We start from the raw sequence: 17,529 nt of genomic DNA on the forward strand, positions 1-17,529 counted from the left end.
AGAGTCTGTTCTAGTTCTGACTTTCCCTTGGATACTAGCTGTCCTTTCCTTGTGAAAGAAGAGTTGCCTGGATAGTTGGTAAATCTTTTAAATTCATATATAAATATATCTGGTAATTCAATTATAGTTTTATGTATATTCCACAACATGCTGCCATACATATTATTTTGATTGTATATAAGCTATTTAGCAAACAATTTTAATGTAACAAGTTCACTCACAACGTTATAGTTACCACACAGGAAGACTGATCACACTCACTCTAATGAAAATGCTCAGCCATGCCCCTGGACTTCATTTGATAGTTCACAAGAACATGTAAAAATCTATAAACTTTTCACTTTGATTCATTCTGTAAAAATGAACTTTACCTGGGGAGTCATTTAGACTGAAGGCGATGCGGACTGGCTTATCAGCAGGTACCCTTGCTGTGGTGATCATGTGGGCACTTGAGCCTAAGTTTTTACCTGTGTGTTCCAGCTGCAATAATAGAAATGACAGTCATTACAAGTCACATGAATCCATTACACCTTTTACTGAATGATTACCATGCATTTATAGCAGTATTTTTTTAAATTCTAACCCAGCACATTTAAGATAAATGGGTAGAGCTACACTGGATTTCCCCTCCCCCCTCTTTAAAATAGTTAAACGTAAAATTTAGAACCTCAGCTCTCTGATTTATCAATAGATCAGGTTCAGTCATTTCTGTACAACTCCCTTCAACCCTCCCAGCCAAATGTCCTTTTGGCATGTCTCTGCCTTGGCCTGGAGGGCCACATCCACAAAGGTCAGAAGGCAGTTTTATTCTCCAAACCTTGGTGGCGATTGGTCAGTGGGACTCCGTGCGAATGGAAGAGTCTGCCCACATGGGTTTGATTGCAGGATCGGGGCTTTACTCTGTCCTTGGCTTTTCTTCTGAGACTGCCAACTCCAAATGGTGGTTTTAATGAGGTAGATCCCTGTCCATTAAGAAATGGATCAAAACCACCAATTCATTTCACATCAGGCACCAAATAGCCAACAAATATTTATAACTTTCAGTCAGTACCAACCCAGACTGGATCAGCTTAAATTGCTTCCACATGTCCAGGCTAACTTTTACTTATTGCTTTACTATGAATAGCTTGACTTTCAGATGTTTGGGGCAAAAATCTGTGAAAGATCTGAAGTCTACTGTTCGCTACTGATCTAAACTATGGTTTTACTTACAGAAAACGGCATAACTTAGATTGATTCTGCCTCAGGCTTTTTGAATGTCTGTACCTAGCCTAAGGGCCTAGATGTATGACACCTTTCCACTAGTATAATCTTCCCTCACCTCTGCATAGATAAGGAATATATTCATTGATGTAACCTCCTAGAAACTGGTGTGGAGTCACCTTGGGGAAAATGCAAGGATAGCTTTACACAGGTGTAAGTTATCTCAGTGTAATTGTCATGTATCTGCTTCCATGATAGGCATTTACTTAATAAAAGCAGGTTAAAACCTCTACCACATTGTAAGGCACTGAAATGGTGCCTACTACAGCCAGCCACCTTGAGCGAGCTGCTTGTTTGTTCACTCTGTACACCAGTAAAACTTATACAGGTGAACCAAACCAATGTAAGTTATGTTGGTGGTAAGCTTTCAGGTGTCCAGGCCCTATGAGTGCTAAGAAAACTTCAGATATTATCCAGCAGTGAATAGTATTTATTTCACCTTAGTGGATACTATGTTACTGACATTAAATATATAATATATCATTGTAAAACCTCATAAGTCAATTAGAAATCAAATTATTCTGGAAAGTATGGTACATTTACTAAACTATATACTATATATCTATTGACAGTGTGTCATAATTGGTGGCGAGGGAAAAACCAATTCTCTAAGCCAACCAGCTTTCAGTTTTTCAGTAACATTTTAGAAAGAAATATTTATTCTATTATATTAAAATCCCAACTCTCCATTTGATGTCAAGTTTAATTATTGAGCATCTCATAAAATCAGTAGAACAGAACATCATTGTGTGCCAAATTCTTCCCTAGCATGATACCTTTGCAATAAGATTTGCTTTGTCTAGTTCAAATTTAGTTAGCAGAGCAATTCAGTTACCCTGTGGCAACACTACACAGTAATGCACTGATCAAATAATACATATTTTACAGTGCTTAGATTTTCTTTAAAATAAAAAAATCTAAAAACTTTACTTTGAATAAATATTATTTGCAGCTGGGAGCCACTTTTCCTCCTGATGCCCAAGGGAGTCTCATGCATCCCCCCACTGCCTGCTTTTATTCCTGATGATCAGGTCCGTACACAAAAGTTCAACCAGTACTGGATTGAGAAGACAAACCAAAACTGTTCACTAGATTAACACAAAATGTATGTTGGGCTTGATCCAAAGACCACTTAAGTCACAAGAATATTTTAGTTTAAAGTCCATTGCTACATACTGAAGAACATTTTATTTTTAAACTGCCAGGAGGTTGTTACGTTGGAGTAAGATCTGTTTCTCTCGGTCTCTTTTTGTGAAAAGTGTTTGAGACCTTGCATGTTTTGTTTTGCTTTTTTGCTGAAATAAAACCAAAAATTGCAAAGGCAGAATTATTTCTCATAACACGCTCCTGTGAAACTAACCTCAAGCAAAAGAGAGAGATTTTACACACTAAGCACAAAGCTGTTCATCACTGTATTTTGTTAGACACGCTGCGCATCTGTTTACAATCATTAAAAAGGTCTTCACGTGCTAAGATGCTTTATGCTTAATACCACAGAGCAGCAACAAAAACATTCATAGAAGTTAATATCATTAACAACAAATACTTTAGGTGCACTTTGGTGGAAGTCTTGAGTTTGCCAGACTAGTATGTGTGTAGCAAACTTGTGGTTTTATCTCACTCGCACGCTGTGGTCGACATTGTTTTCTGATTACCATTATTTTAGCCACCCGCTATCAGAGGACAAAAATAAGAACTTCCTCCAGTAATGAATGGTGATTTTTTAACATCACACAAAGGAGTAGAGGGTTTTTTTCCCCAGTTTATTCTAAATTAATCCCCTGCCTACATACACACTGTACTAACCAGTGATCTCACGTCCTAATGTATGCAGTAAAGCTATTGTCAGTTTTATCCAAAATCCCGAAAGCTGTTCATCATCAAAAGACAGATAAACGAAGAAACCAAGAAGGAATGGGAATCGTCCTTCCCATGCTCTGTGTGCAAAGAGAATGATGTATGCCCCATCAGCTGAGGAAAATGCAACAGACAGACTGCCCACAAAATTCCCGCTAGGTTTCCCAATACAAAAAACTTAATATCTCTGCAGATAGAGAAGTATGTGTGTGAGCAACATTTGGCTTAATGAGGTGTCTAAAAGAATCCCAGCACGCTGTCCCATATTCATGACAACTGCCTGTGGAACTGGCTGTTGTTTCTTCATAAAAAATCTGTAGCCCAGCTCAGATTATGTGCTGCCACAGCTCTATCAATTTAGTTCAGTTTTCACACCTGTTGCCTTACCTCACTTAGTGGAGTGTCTGCACTTGTATAATCCAGGGCCAGCCACTGCCTTGGCTTGTCGTTGCCTTTATGGAGTAAAGATTCAATAAAAGAAAAGGCTGCACCTGCTGCATAGCAACAAACTGACAAGGTCTGAGAAGCTGAGACAGCTGTTAGGGCAACATGCTGCTACCTGCACTTCCCATAGGCTTTGCTGCCCCAAAAGACCACCCTTTTCCGCTTGTCTTCACAATTCCACTCTCCCTTCCTTTCCTTTCCAACAATGGGGGATTATGATGTTGTCATGCTTCAGGAAAGAAAAAAATCCTTCTGTCAGAGACATTATTAAGCAGCAAACTGTGGAGAGTCCAAGATTTTTAATTCATTAGTCCTGGCAAACTTAAAATACAAACAGACTTGCTTCATAGGACAGGAATGTTTTCAGCATGACCCAATCAGTGTCTGTGTCTATTCCAGCAAACTGGCAAAGACAGCATGACTCCAGTCAGCAAAAATGTCTGTGGCTCCAATCAGCTTGGGGTGACATTGCCAACTTGGACTAGCTACAAGCAAACTATCAAATGATAGCAGCAACTATCAAAGCTAACAACAAGGATGAGGTTGGTGTTTTAGGTTAGGATTGTAAAAGCTCTGGGAACGAGCGCCTGTCTAACATGATAGGTCTATGATACTAAAGAGACAATGGACTAACTTTAGTAGCGTGTATGAAGCTTTTGTCGCTGCCTGTTCACATAAATGCATTCTGAAGGCAGATGCATTTACATGTCTTTTGGGACAGGAACAGACACTGTAATTCACTGAAAACAAACAGCTTGTAGATTCTGCTGAATTCAAAGAAGTTAGCAGTGAGATTTCCCACTGTGCTAGTCAGTTTTCAAAGTACAAGTAAGGTTATGAATAACTGATTCTGAAAATGCTGGGGGGAAGGGAGGACAGGGGAAAAAATGTTGTCTAGACTGAAACAGTTACTGCAAGGAAAGGTTAAACACCCAACTGGCTGCATATCTTCCCCTGGACAACTGAGACTGTTGGACAGTGCAGTGGATAATATAAGATGCTTGGTAGACAGACAATATAGGTTCTGCCAGTGTTGTTATATTGGCTTGAAAAAATAAATAGTTAACTGTCCTGTTTCCAATATATATTTTAAAAATAATAAACTGAATTAAACAGATTATCTGTCCCCAAATCCCATGTTCTGGAATGTCTCCACAGATGCACATGCAGGCAGACATCCTGTGGTTCATTTAAGGTGCACTTGGTGCAAAACAAGGGGCTTTAAGTCAAGTTTATTTCTCCCCCATGTGTGTATTGGCCAAAGGAATGACCCCACCCAAGTATATATCAGACAACCAAGTAGCTGCTCTAATGTATACCCAGATACCTGTGGCCCTGAGAGGCCATTCCATACTTAGGGGTAGGCGGAGCACAAGGACACACTGCTTACTCCTTTTTTCCTCAAGGAATGGCTTTATGCTGAGGAGTAGGAGGGACTAGGGCAGAGCTATTATAGCAGGGTTAGGCATAATGTAGCAGAGTTGAGTAAGCCTATTTTCTAACTCTGTTAAACAGTCAGAACAGAAACCATGAACTGATCCCAGAAAAAGAGAAAACTGGAAAAATGTGCCCTGGGTAATTACAAGGCTTTATGCTTGTCCACAGTATTATAAAAAGTATGAAACACGTATTGGGGAAGCATAATCAAGGATAAGGAGCTAAACAGAAGTGGAACAAGATGCAATATGTTTTTTTCCAAGGAAAAACCATATCAGACCAGTGTTGTATCCTTTCATAGCAGACTAATGGACTGCATAGGCACAAAGCTATGCAGTGGGCCCAATCAATGTAGATTTAGGTAAAGCAGGGCTGTCAAACTCACTTTGGGTTCCAGACCTGATCTGAACTGTGGGGACTCCTCGCAAGCTGAATCGGGCCCATGGCTTGAAGCTGCAGCAGCTACAGCAATTTGAGACAGCAGCAATGGTGGCACTAGTGGCTATGGCTGGCATCACGGCTACCATGGTGGCTACAGCAGTGGTAGCCCCCACAACAGTGGCTACCAGGGTAGGGGTGACATCCTAGCAGCAATACAGCCAGGAAGCCACTTGCTGTGGTTGGGGCATGCAAGCAGCTGTGGGCCAGATGGCAGCAGGATGACTGAGGGCTGTCACATAGCTTTCTCTCACCCTCTAGGGCTCCAGTGACATCCCCTGGAGCCCTAGGGCCTCCAAATTCTACCATAGCCCCTGCCCATGTCCACAAACTCCAAGCCTCCCCCAGTAATCGCCTGGGATGGATAGAGCAGATCCACAGGCTAGATCTGGCCCCTGGGCCATACATTTGGCACCCTTCAAAAAAAGCATTTGATACAGTGCTTCGTGGAAAATTGTTTTACACTTGTGCTGTAAGATGGGAACTCATCTGAAGGCATTAGAGGAGTAGGAGGAACCTGGGAATACTAATCAATCACAGGATTTCTGTGAGCCAGTGTCACACAGCTGCAAAAAGAATAATACAATTCAAAAGTGTATTTGGTGTGGTATTTTCATAGAGACACAAAAATCTTAGTACAATATACAAGGCCTTCATTTGGAATATGGTGTGCAAAGCTCCATTTGGAATATGGTGTGCAGTTCCGGTCACTCAGGTTAAAAAAAAAATAATTCAAATAGACAAAGGTTTACTGGGATTGTTAGGGTAATGGAGAATCTGTCTTATGAAAGGAGATTAAAAGAACTTGGCTTGTTTAGATCAGGGGATCTGATTATAAATACACTCATTATTCATCCCAGAATGAATATCAGGGAAGGAGAAGAGCTATTAAAGTTGAAGGACAATACTGGCACGAGATCAAATGTATACAAACAAATTAAGACTGGAAATTTGAAGATGATTTCTAACAATCAAACGAGTGAAGTTCTGAAATGGTTATCAAACAAAGCAGAGTGGGCAAGGAATCTGATAAGCTTATGGAAAGGATAGTATGATAGGAAAGGTGTTCTTGGAACAATTAATTAGTACATATGATATGTGAATTCAAGTACTGGGAATCTCTAAAAAGGGCGGGGGGTGTTAAAAGGAAACTCAGTCTCTCTGTTGAAAGTACTGGGTAGTCTTATACTTCATGACTTTTGCTAGTTGCCTGTAAGGGACCAGAAAGAATCTTGCCTCCTACATATGAATACAGTATTTAGCTTCTGGGGTTTTTTCACCTTTCTCTGAAGCACTGAATACTGGCCACATCTAGAGATGGGAGTTTGACTGGTGTCTGCTAGAGTTCCTACCATTACTGAGAAATCTCCTAAGTGCTTGACTCAGGATCAAATTGATTACCAGATTTGGGTTTAGGAAAGAATTTTTGTATCAGGTGAGACTGACAAAGACAGCATGCTTTCTTTGTAAAATAAGGTGTTGTCTTCCTCCTAGAATCCTTGAGCATATATTAACCTAACTAATCCCCTGCTACCTGAGTGACAAGGCATGGGCATTGGCCATATCTCCCATTTGGCATGAAAGTGTCCCCCACCCCCAGAGTGCTCTAGGGGTGTGCTGTGTGAGAGACACAGGAATAGACAAACTTGTGGTCCCTCTGCTGCAGATGTAGGGGACTAGTCTTGATGGCCCAGAAGGCTGCTTCCAGACTAGTGTATTCCTGATAGGTTCATAGATGTAGGGTCAAAAGGGACCTGAGCAGATCATTAAGTCCGACCCTCTGCCCTGGGCAGGAATGAATACTGGGCTCATATGACCCCTGGTAAGCTTAAGCTCATATGACCCCAGCTATGTAATCATCAAGCCTCCTTTTAAAGACTCCTAAGGTAAGAGCCAGCATCACTTCCCTTGGAAGTTGGTTCCAGATCCTGGCTGCCCTGACTGTGAAGTAGTGCCTCCTGATGTCTAGCCTGAACCTACTCTCAAATCAACTTGTGGCCATTATTCCTTTTTATTCCAGGAGGTGCTCGGGGGAACAGGGTCTCACCCATTCCCCTCTGGTCCCCCCTGGTAAGTTTATAGATGGCTACTAGGTCCACTCTCAGCCTTCTCTTGTGAAGGCTGAACAGGTTCAGGTCCCGTAGCCTCTCTTCGTAGGGTCTGCCCTGCTGCCTTCTGATCATGCGAGTGGCCTTCCTCTGGACCCTCTCACTGCTGGCCACATCCCTCCTGAAGTGCGGCGCCCAGAACTGGATGCAGTACTCCAACTGTGGCCTGACCAGTGTCGCAAAGAGGGGGAGAATCACCTCCTTGGACCTGCTCATGATGCGTCTGTGGATACATGACAAGGTGCAGTTAGCCTTACTGACCGCATCCTAACACTGGCAGCCCATGTTCATTTTAGAATCGATAATGACTCCAAGATCTCTTTCAGCCACTGTGTTTTCAAGAAGGGAGTTCCCCAGCCTATAGGTATGCTTCTGGTTCTTTCTGACCAAGTGCAGTACCCTGCACTTGTCAGTATTGAATCCCATCCTATTCACATTCGCCCAACCCTGTAACCTGTTCAGGTCCAGTTGCATCCTGTCCCTCCCTTCTAGTGTGCCCACCTCGCCCCAAATCTTGGTGTCGTCAGTGAATCTGAACAGGGTGCTAGTCACCCCCTCGTCCTAGTCGCTAATAAAGAAATTGAACAGTACGGGCCTAAGGACACACGTGCTTGCATGAAGCTTTTAAACCCACTTCAATAATAGCTAAGACTTTATTCTGGAGTACTTGTGCTGCCCTCAGTTTGCATAATATTGCTCACAAAGGCCCCAAGCTTGTGCTGAAATCTGCCCAAGCAGACCCCTGCACACCTGTGGGGACCCCTGGCTCAGCTTAGCCTTGTGTTGCATCTTCCCTGTTATTAACCCAGTTGATTGATGAGCCTGGTGACTTGCTCAGAGCCTGAGGACTGGGCTCCTCAATTTCTTCTTTTATTCCCCTGTAGTAATTACACTTCTGAAAAGATACTTGGAACAAGCCTTATTTATTTCATTTAGGGGAAGATTTGGCTTTGCTCACAACCATAAATTGCTACTGAGATTTCAAAATAAGACCACAGCAGCAGCTATTGATTTAAATGGAGGAGACTCTCTCCAAGTATTATTTGTAACAGGGTTATTTGGTTTGGTTGAAGAGAATTATTTTTTAAGTATTTTTTTTAGGTTTGCAGAGATAAGGTGAAATCTTGGCTCCAATGACATCCATGGCAAAACTCCCAATGATTTCAACAAGACCAGGATTTCACTTACAGGATTCGAGTCCCCTCTGCCTTGCATTTTTTGTAGTTTGCTACATCTATACAAAGTGGCTGTAAAATAAAGCAGATAGGTCTCATTTACACTGGTTTGAGTGACCTCATGGGTTCAATGCAGTAGAGGAGAGGCTTTCAGAAGTGTAATTTTCCAAGATGGTGACTGAGCAGCAACAAGATTTACCTTTAAGTAGCTATGACCACAAAATTCCTAATCAATCCCGAACACAAGTTATACATATGCAATTGCTCTAATGTGCCGTCACATGTATCAAGCCCCTGAGCTTTTAAATTAGCTGGGGGGGGGGGGGCACTTTATGTAAAGCTTGTTGAATGAGGTTTAGATAAAGCATCCTGCAACCATTTTTAAATGCACAAGGACTTAATACACTTGACAGTGAGCAGTTTTAATGAGAACGGTTGTCCAGGAACTACTGTAATTAAAATGCTCCTTCCACCCCTGAGCATGTGTATAGGCAGCCTGGATAGCTACCAGGTCACAGTGTAAATAGCACATATATTTGCAAATTGAAAACATAATGGTTTGTGTTCCCTAATTATACAGATAAGCCCCATTTACTCTATGTCAGTACTTCAGGAAAATGCCTAAATTACTCTTCAGTAATTCCAAAAGAAGACAGTCTAAAATAATGCTTAACTTCACAAATGCAAAACAATTCCTTCTCATCTTGTTAAGTCAGTCGGGTGCTGGGCAGGGCTGCAAGTCATCTGTTAGGTGAGACACCACACAAATCAAAAAGCCTTAAATACTACATAATGTTTAAATTTAAATTCCAGTGATCTGCACAGTGATCAGTCTTCTGGAACTACGGCTGTTTGTACTACATAGATAGTATAGTCAGACAAATTCAGTACAGGGCTAGGCTTCAAGAAACTAGAGCTTTATCTTGTTACACCCTAGGAAATTATGCAATTATGTGCCTATGCAATTTTGCACATAAAAGGCATGACCGTGCATAATTGCATAGTTTTGCATAATTTAACCACAGCAGTCTTTATGCCTCTGTCTCCATGATGTGGAAGCACAGAGCCATGTGACTGGACAGATGGGTAAGTGGGAAGGAGTGTTCCTGCCTGCAGGTGAGGGTTGTGGGCATGGGGTTTGTAGGTGGACATAGAAGTGTGTGTGGGTGGGTATGGGCCATGCACCATCGGGCTGGGCGAGTCACCTCCATGTGGGGCTTCCAGCACTCCAACGGGAAGCTGCATATGGAGGCACGGAGCCCTGCTGGCCAGATGGAGTGCTGGAAGCCCCATATGGAGGGCCAGCCTGGCCTGAAGGCACATGGACTGGGATCCACCCACCATCAGGCTGGGCAGGAAGCTGCACACGGAGCCACAGGGTTACGTGCCATTGGGCTGGGTGGGCTCCTGCTTGCCTCCACATGCGGCTTTCTGCTGGAGTGCTGGAAACCCCACCTGAAAGCACAGAGCCCATCTGGCCTGATGGCACGCAGTTCCTGGTCCACCCACCATTGGGCTGGGCCGGCCAGCTCCATGCCTTCACATAGGGTTTCCAGCACTCCAGCAGGAAGCTGCACATGAAGGCACAGAGCCCACCCAGCCTAATGGTGCATGACTCATGGCTGCAGTGCTGCAAGCCCTGTGTGCTGGCATGGAGTTAGCCTGGTTCAGTTTGAAGGCATGCCAGTGGACCAGGTTGACTCTGTGCCAGCATGTGTGGGCCCTGGGACTTAGCAAGAGGCACACACCACTGGAGGCTCTGCTGCCTGCTGCTGCTGCTGAGCCAGCAGTGGCAGAGGCTGTATACCATAGGGGGGTGAATGTGTGACAGGGAGGTCCATACCCACCTACAACCCCCCCACACCACTTCACAACCCCCCCAAACCTCACAGCCCCCCCACACACAGCCACACCCCTTCACAACTCCTGCACAACCGCCCACAAACCCCACATGCTCCCAAAGCCACACCCCACATGCTTGTCCACAAACCCTACACCCCCCACACCTTCATAAACCACCCCCCATAAACCCCACATCCCCCACACCTCCCCACTCCTTCACAGATCCCCCCACACACCCCACCCCCAACCATACAAAGTACCTGTATATATTTCTAAAGAATGTTCAAATAGTGTTATACTTAGTTTAATTTGTAAAAAAAAAAAAAAAAGTAATTAATTTAGCATAATTTTAAATGTTTCTGCACATAATTCCCTGGGGTGTATCTTGTAGCCCTTGTTCATGTGAGTAGTCCCACAAAAAACAAGCTGACAGTGGTATACATGAACTTCTGCAAAAGTGGTGCTCCTTATTTGGTTAAGTAATGTAACCATTAGAAACAAACTAGATAATCAGACACATAGTCCAGTGTTTGACTTCACATTTTAATGGGGAGTTTTTGCCGTTTTCCCAGCCTTATTAAAATCTTAACAGAATGGCATTTAAAATACCTAGCACTGCACTTGAAATATTAACTGGGATAATTGCAATCATTTCATAATTATTTTTATAAACTGCTTTCATTGTATGTATATGATTACAAAGTATTACATTAAGCTGGAAAAATGATAGCATGCATTTGTGTAACATATTTCACTGGAAGTTTTCAAAAGTCATTTTTAAAGGTAGGCAAGGTATATTAGCTACATTTAACAAAAAACAGAAGCTGAAGCATTCTGAACTTTGGTGCCACAATCTAATTATTATTACAAGGCACTGGAAGACTTGGAAATAGACTCTGGTGGCTCAATCATACATTTCTTATTCACATGAACTGAAATCATTGCATCTAAGACACTTACTCTACCATTTGGGAAAGCACAGTAATACTTGTTCATAACAAGCTGAATATATATGTTACAGTAATCTCTATGAAAAGCACAGAATGCTGATAATCCCTCTGCTTTTTCCTGTAGGACCACAGCAGTGATACACCCTGTTTTCCTGCCAACATACTCTTAGTCATCAGATGTTTGGTACTCAAGCAAAACTCTTTCAATCCTGTATCACATTCTGAAACCTGAGATCATCTAGATGAGTGGCACACAGGATATCATGTTTTATTCATCAAAAAGGATGTTAAAGTCATCATACCTTAAATTAGAAACAGTGCAGCTTATTGATACCAAAAACATGCAAATATGCAATAATTTTAGCATGAAGTATAAATTATTTTACAGATGTAAAATAGACTGGTATCTGCTATCTAATAAAACACCTGTTGTGTTCCCTTTTTTTAGCTCTGCTACTTTCAATTCATTTGAGTTTCCTAGTATGAATAGTATTTTGGGTAGCATATGACCTCATTCAAACTGAAATGGTGTTTCAAAGATTGTCAGTCACTGTTTAAAAATATACTTAAAAATATTCTAACACATGGATGATATTCCAACAAGATATGGGAACACATCCTGCTTTCCCAACAGATGAAGGGCATCTATAACCTCACTGCTTCATCTGAACAGAAATATAGAATAAAGCACTGAAAGGGGCATCAGGAGGTCATTTAGTTCAACTTCTCCCAAGGGCAAGGCAGTGTGCGGGCCAGGAGCGACCCGAGCCCTTTTCCGCGCTGCATGCGGGCTGTGGCCAGCAGCCCGGGCACGCCGGGGCGGAGAGGGAAGGCCTTCGAGCTGGAATTAGGCACAGACGCGTAGCGGTAGTTTAAAAGATTGTTTACTTACACCGAGATGGCAGTGGTGTAGGCTGGAAAACTTGCTTAAGTTGCGGTTACAGAGAGAAAAGAAAACAAAACTCAAACCTGCAGGGCACGAGGGTACGTCGCATAGGGTTCCGGCGACGGGAAGATGAAAATACGAGGGTACATCGCAAAGGGTTTCGGCGACGGGAAAGTAAACCTGCAGGACTTGAACCTGGGTAGAAGAGCTCTGGAGTCATCCGGCAAGGACTCGCACGAAGTTTGCTAGGCTCCGTGGGTCCGGTTTGTTGCGCGCGGGAGGGGATACGTCTAGGAATCTATCGGCGACGGGGAGAGGCTAGAGGTTGATCAGACCTCTGTTGCCTGCTTGAAATGCGCTGGGTCTGTAAGGATCTGCAGCGCTTAGAGATCTTCACACAGCGTGAAGTCTCCTCCTCCCTTGTTCGTGGAGTCCTCCAACTTGGGCGGAAACCACTCAAGCCTCTTATACGGCTAACAAGACAATCGCTAAAATTCTCCCTTGCACCGGGGTTCTCTTTTGCAGCAGAAAACTCCACCGTGCAAGGAAGCTGCAATTTAGCGGGGACAATTTAGCAGTGCCAAAGCACACAAAAACAAAAATCACACCCTTTGGGTTGTGACAGGCAGGATCATCCCTGTCTGAACAGTGCATCTCATTCAAGTGTTTGTCTAACCTTGCCCTTAAAAATGTCCAGGAACAGAGATTCCAAAACCTCTCAAGGTATCTGTCCCAGTGCTTAACCACACTCAAAGTTAACAAATTCTTCTTAACGTCAAACCTAAATTTTCCTTGTTGTCATATAAGGAATGCATATTGGCCTGTTCTCTGCAGCCACAAAGAACAGTCTATAACAGTGGTCACCAACCGATAGATCCCAATCCACCAGTAGATCTCAGAGCCTCTTGGAGTCAATCTGGGGCTGGGGTGGGAGGCTGAGTGCCTGCGTGCATGCACATGCACACCCCAGTCCAGCAGTTCAGTCCATGGGGGAGGGAGGGGTGGGGGCTAGGTCGAGGCTCCCACGGTGAAGGACAGTGCTGCAGAGACAGAAGCAGGGGTAAGTTGAGTAGAGTCCTGCCTGGGTGGGGCTTACCTGCTGGGGAGGCATGCCCCCCACCCAATTTTTTCTCGATCTGCCCCCGCCCCCCTTCCCTCCCCACAGACTTACCTGCTGGGCAATGTAGGGGGGGAGGGGTGGTGGTGGCACACAGTAGATCTTGAGTTGCTTTTAGATGCCAAAGGTGAACTCGTACTTAAAAAGGTTGCAGACCACTGGCCTATAACTATGCTCTTTATAACCCTTCTAAGGGTATTAGAAGACTTATCAAATCTTGCTTCAGTCTGCTCTTCTGCAGAGTTCTCTCAGTTCATCCAACCCTCTCTCATAATAAATCATGGTTTCTAGACCTCTAACCCTTTTTTGTTGCTCTCCACTGAATGCTTTTCTATTTGTTTATGTCTTTCTTGAAGTGCAGTGATCAAAACTGGTCATAATACTCTCAGTGAGGTCTCACCAGTGTTGAATAGAGTGGAATAATCACTTTCTTTGACTTGCAAGAGACATTCCTGTTAATACAATCCAGTCTACTATTGCAGAACAAGCCAGTAAGAGAACACTGTTGACTTTCTTTCAGCTTGTGGCCCACTATAACCCCAGGTCCTCTTCTGCAATACTGCAACCAAGCTAGTCATTCCCCAGTTTGTACTTGTGCATTTGATTGTTCCATAAACAAACATAGTCCTAAGTGTGGGACTTTGTACTGGTCCTTACTGGTTTTCAGCCAACTAATTTCAGACCATCTTCCAGTTTATCAAAGTAATTCTGAATCCTAATCCTAACCCCCAAAGTTTCTGCAACTCTGCCCAGCTTGTCATCATCCTTGACTTTACTAAATGTGCACTCACTCATCCTCCAAATCAGGGCTGTCTAACTGGTCCCAGGTTGCATCTGACCTGCAAGAGGTTAATATGCAGCCCTAGGTTTCTGCCCAACTGGAGCTCCATCAATCACTCCTGATGCTGCAGTGAATGTGGGCTCCAGTCTCCTCGTCCCATCTCCAGCTTTTTCTTCCTGCTGTTGCCCCCAGGGATGACTGTGTGCAACAGTGGGAGACCCAGACTGCCCACAAATAAGGAAGGGACCAGGTTGTCTGTGTTGCTTCAATAGCCAGGAGGGAGGCTGTGCTGCCCACGCAGCAGGGGGCAGGGTGAGAAGGCATATGTGCCAGGGGTCTGTGGCCCACATGGCATAGGGCCCCCCTACCATCTAGAAGTTAGATGGTAGTAAATCAGTTTGTCCTGATTTACAACTTGGCCAAATTTGGACAGCTTTTCATGGGAATGGAAAAAGCATATTACAGACATAAGGCTACACATTTATCTAATTGAAAGTCCTATCTCCAGAGGATGGGGGACTAGAGCTGTTAAAAAAAAAGTCACCTGCATTTTTTAACATGGGCAAAGCAACCTTGTCCCCATTGAATGATTTTTGGCTGAAATTTTTAAAAAATCAGCCTGATTTTAGACCATCCAACATGGAAAATTTCACCCCAAATGTGTGAGGAATATTGACTATCACTGACTGTGGCAAAAGCAAAAGACATTCACGTTGACTTGATTCACAGAAATAGCATGCAAGCAAACATCATGATTAAGTCAAACTGTAGAAGGAGTAGCTGAATTCAATTATATGCGATCATACATACCTAACCAAGGAGATTGTTCCACAGCAACCGAAGGATTATTAGGTAGGGATCATTTAACTATTGGAAGAAAATTAAAGCTTTTGAAATTTGATGCTGATGAGGACTCTTCTTTATGTCCTGCATGGAAAGAGATGAATGCTTAGGTTAGCAATATTGGAGAAAAGCAGATCCCACTGCCAGAAATCTACTGGCACAAACTTATGTGACTTAGATCACATCAGGTATAAAGAGGAAAATAACCTTGACAAAATAATTATGGAACTAACAGTGGCAAGTCATTGATGTAGGGTATGACATATGGTAAGGTGGATAGATGGTATAGTAGATCACTGAAAGGTCAGTCACTGAATGCTTAGAGCTAGCAAAGGATTGAGAACACTTCTGAAAATTTTGCTGTGGTTTCATTAACATTCATAGATTTCATAGATTTCATAGACATTTGGGCTGGAAGGAACCCCAGAGGATCACTGAGTCCAGCTCCCTGCCCCAGGGGCAGGAAGTCAGCAGGGATCATATGATCCCAGCAAGATAAGCATCCAAATGTGTCTTGAGATAAGTGTAAGTATATTTACCAACTTGCTCTCTTACTGATATTCAACTAAATAAACCTAGGGAAATAATTTCTGATTACAGGTCACCTCCATGTATAACTGAGGCAGCTTCACTGATTTGATTGGACTTACTCCACAAGAGGCATTACGAGCTATTACAGATTCAAGTTACAACAAAATTTCAATGATAACCTGAAGTAATGTACATCCATAAACACATAATATATTTAAAAGAAAATGTTTTAAAGCTTCCTTGTTGTCAGGAATAAACAAACCCATAATGTTGAAAGCCCCAATAAAAGCTGGTTCCCTGCCTACTATAGAAATCTCATTTCTGTTACCACTCATGGAGCTGCCTGTGTTGTTGCTTAAGCAGGAAGTGTAGTGGTAAAATGTCTAGTTTAGAAAAGAGTAAGACATCTATTTGCAATAAATGTAGCTGAGGCCAACTCCCCCTTTATACATACGTGCATACGCACACACATAACAAGAAGGGGACTATTAACTCACCAGAAGCAGAACAAGGATTTTAGTTTAACAGTGCAACATTAACCTACCTTCTACCAGTCTAACAGTGCATCAGATTAGAGACTCTGACACCTGGATATCATTATAAGACTGCTGTTTTACAGATATGCAGATATTCATCCTATTTAAAAAATATATTAAGAAATAGAAAAAAAGAACATAATTAAGGTTATGAAGACACATACTTAAAAGTTGTAACTACTACAACTTAGGGTTGCTTGTGCATCCTTGACTGTGCCTCCTTGTGAATGCACATGTGGGACACGATCTTCTGTTTCTAGCTCACACACTTTATACTTCAGAAATCCTAACTCAATCAATGTACAACATGGACTGTGCTCTTGGAATGAATCAAGGCTGTGCTGTGAAATAATCTGTTCAATTTATAAAGAAGAACAGATCAATCTTAGTCTAAAGAAGCAATATCTTTAAACAGACACATTAGAACAAATGAGTTTCCACTTTAAATTGAGCCCTATCAGGTTAAATACACAGAGACACAATTAGGGTGAGGACAAGGACAAGATGTAGTCTGTAGATAATGACATGGGGACCCTGTGCCAACTACTCTGTGCTAGCAATTGTAGATGAGGTAGCACATTAGCACATGCGAATACTATCAACCTCTCTATGTTTGGAGTAACTGATGAAGACATCCAAGTTACTGATGTCTTCATCAGTGACTTGGACGAGGGAGTGAAATGTACTCTGTCCAAGTTTGCAGATGACACAAAGCTATGGGGAGAAGTGGACACGCCGGAGGGCAGGGAACAGCTGCAAGCAGACCTCGACAGGTTGGACAAGTGGGCAGAAAACAACAGAATGCAATTCAACAAGGAGAAATGCAAAGTGCTGCACCGAGGGAGGAAAAATGTCCAGCACACCTACAGCCTAGGGAATGACCTGCTGGGTGGCACGGAAGTGGAAAGGGATCTTGGAGTCCTAGTGGACTCCAAGATGAACATGAGTCGGCAGTGTGACGAAGCCATCAAAAAAGCCAATGGCACTTTATTGTGCATCAGCAGATGCATGACGAATAGGTCCAAGGAGGTGATACTTCCCCTCTATCGGGCACTGGTCAGACCGCAGTTGGACTATTGCGTGCAATTCTGGGCGCCACACTTCAAGAGGGATGCGGATAACCTGGAGAGGGTCCAGAGAAGGGGACCCTTCAGACCAAGCCCTACGAGGAGAGACTAGGGAAACTGGATCTATTCAGCCTCCGCAAGAGAAGGTTGAGAGGCGACCTTGTGGCTGCCTATAAGTTCATCACGGGGGCACAGAAGGGAACTGGTGAGTATTTATTCACCAAGGCGCCCCCGGGGGTTACAAGAAATAGTGG

At 43.1% G+C, this 17,529-nt stretch overlaps 1 protein-coding gene and 1 long non-coding RNA gene across 12 annotated transcripts in view; one reads left to right on the top strand and one right to left on the bottom strand.

Annotated features, from left to right (window-relative positions):
* Positions 1 to 11,947, top strand: part of LOC102388094 — a 30,120-nt gene extending 18,173 nt beyond the window's left edge. For both annotated transcript variants that reach the window (XR_323555.2, XR_003093516.1), the window contains 2 exons: positions 3,964 to 4,106; positions 11,639 to 11,947. This is a non-coding gene — a long non-coding RNA (uncharacterized LOC102388094). The remainder of the gene's footprint in view (positions 1 to 3,963; positions 4,107 to 11,638) is intronic.
* The window catches only part of MAP3K7CL (MAP3K7 C-terminal like), an 87,389-nt gene that overhangs the window by 50,110 nt on the left and 19,750 nt on the right, over positions 1 to 17,529 (bottom strand). For 2 of the 10 annotated variants that reach the window (XM_025201332.1, XM_025201329.1), the window contains exons 1-2: positions 3,070 to 3,223; positions 372 to 480 (exon numbers count right to left, since the gene is read on the bottom strand). In XM_025201332.1, coding sequence (XP_025057117.1) covers positions 372 to 383 — 12 coding nt within the window. In that variant the 5' untranslated portion in view covers positions 384 to 480; positions 3,070 to 3,223. Of the gene's footprint in view, positions 1 to 371; positions 481 to 667; positions 756 to 817; positions 963 to 3,069; positions 3,224 to 3,507; positions 3,840 to 15,108; positions 15,226 to 17,529 lie in introns of those variants that run through there. The other 8 variants (XM_006021372.3, XM_025201327.1, XM_025201330.1 and 5 more) reach the window with 7 other exon arrangements.

Source organism: Alligator sinensis, unplaced genomic scaffold (assembly GCF_000455745.1).
Source record: "Alligator sinensis unplaced genomic scaffold, ASM45574v1 scaffold373_1, whole genome shotgun sequence".
Lineage (NCBI taxonomy): Eukaryota > Metazoa > Chordata > Crocodylia > Alligatoridae > Alligator > Alligator sinensis.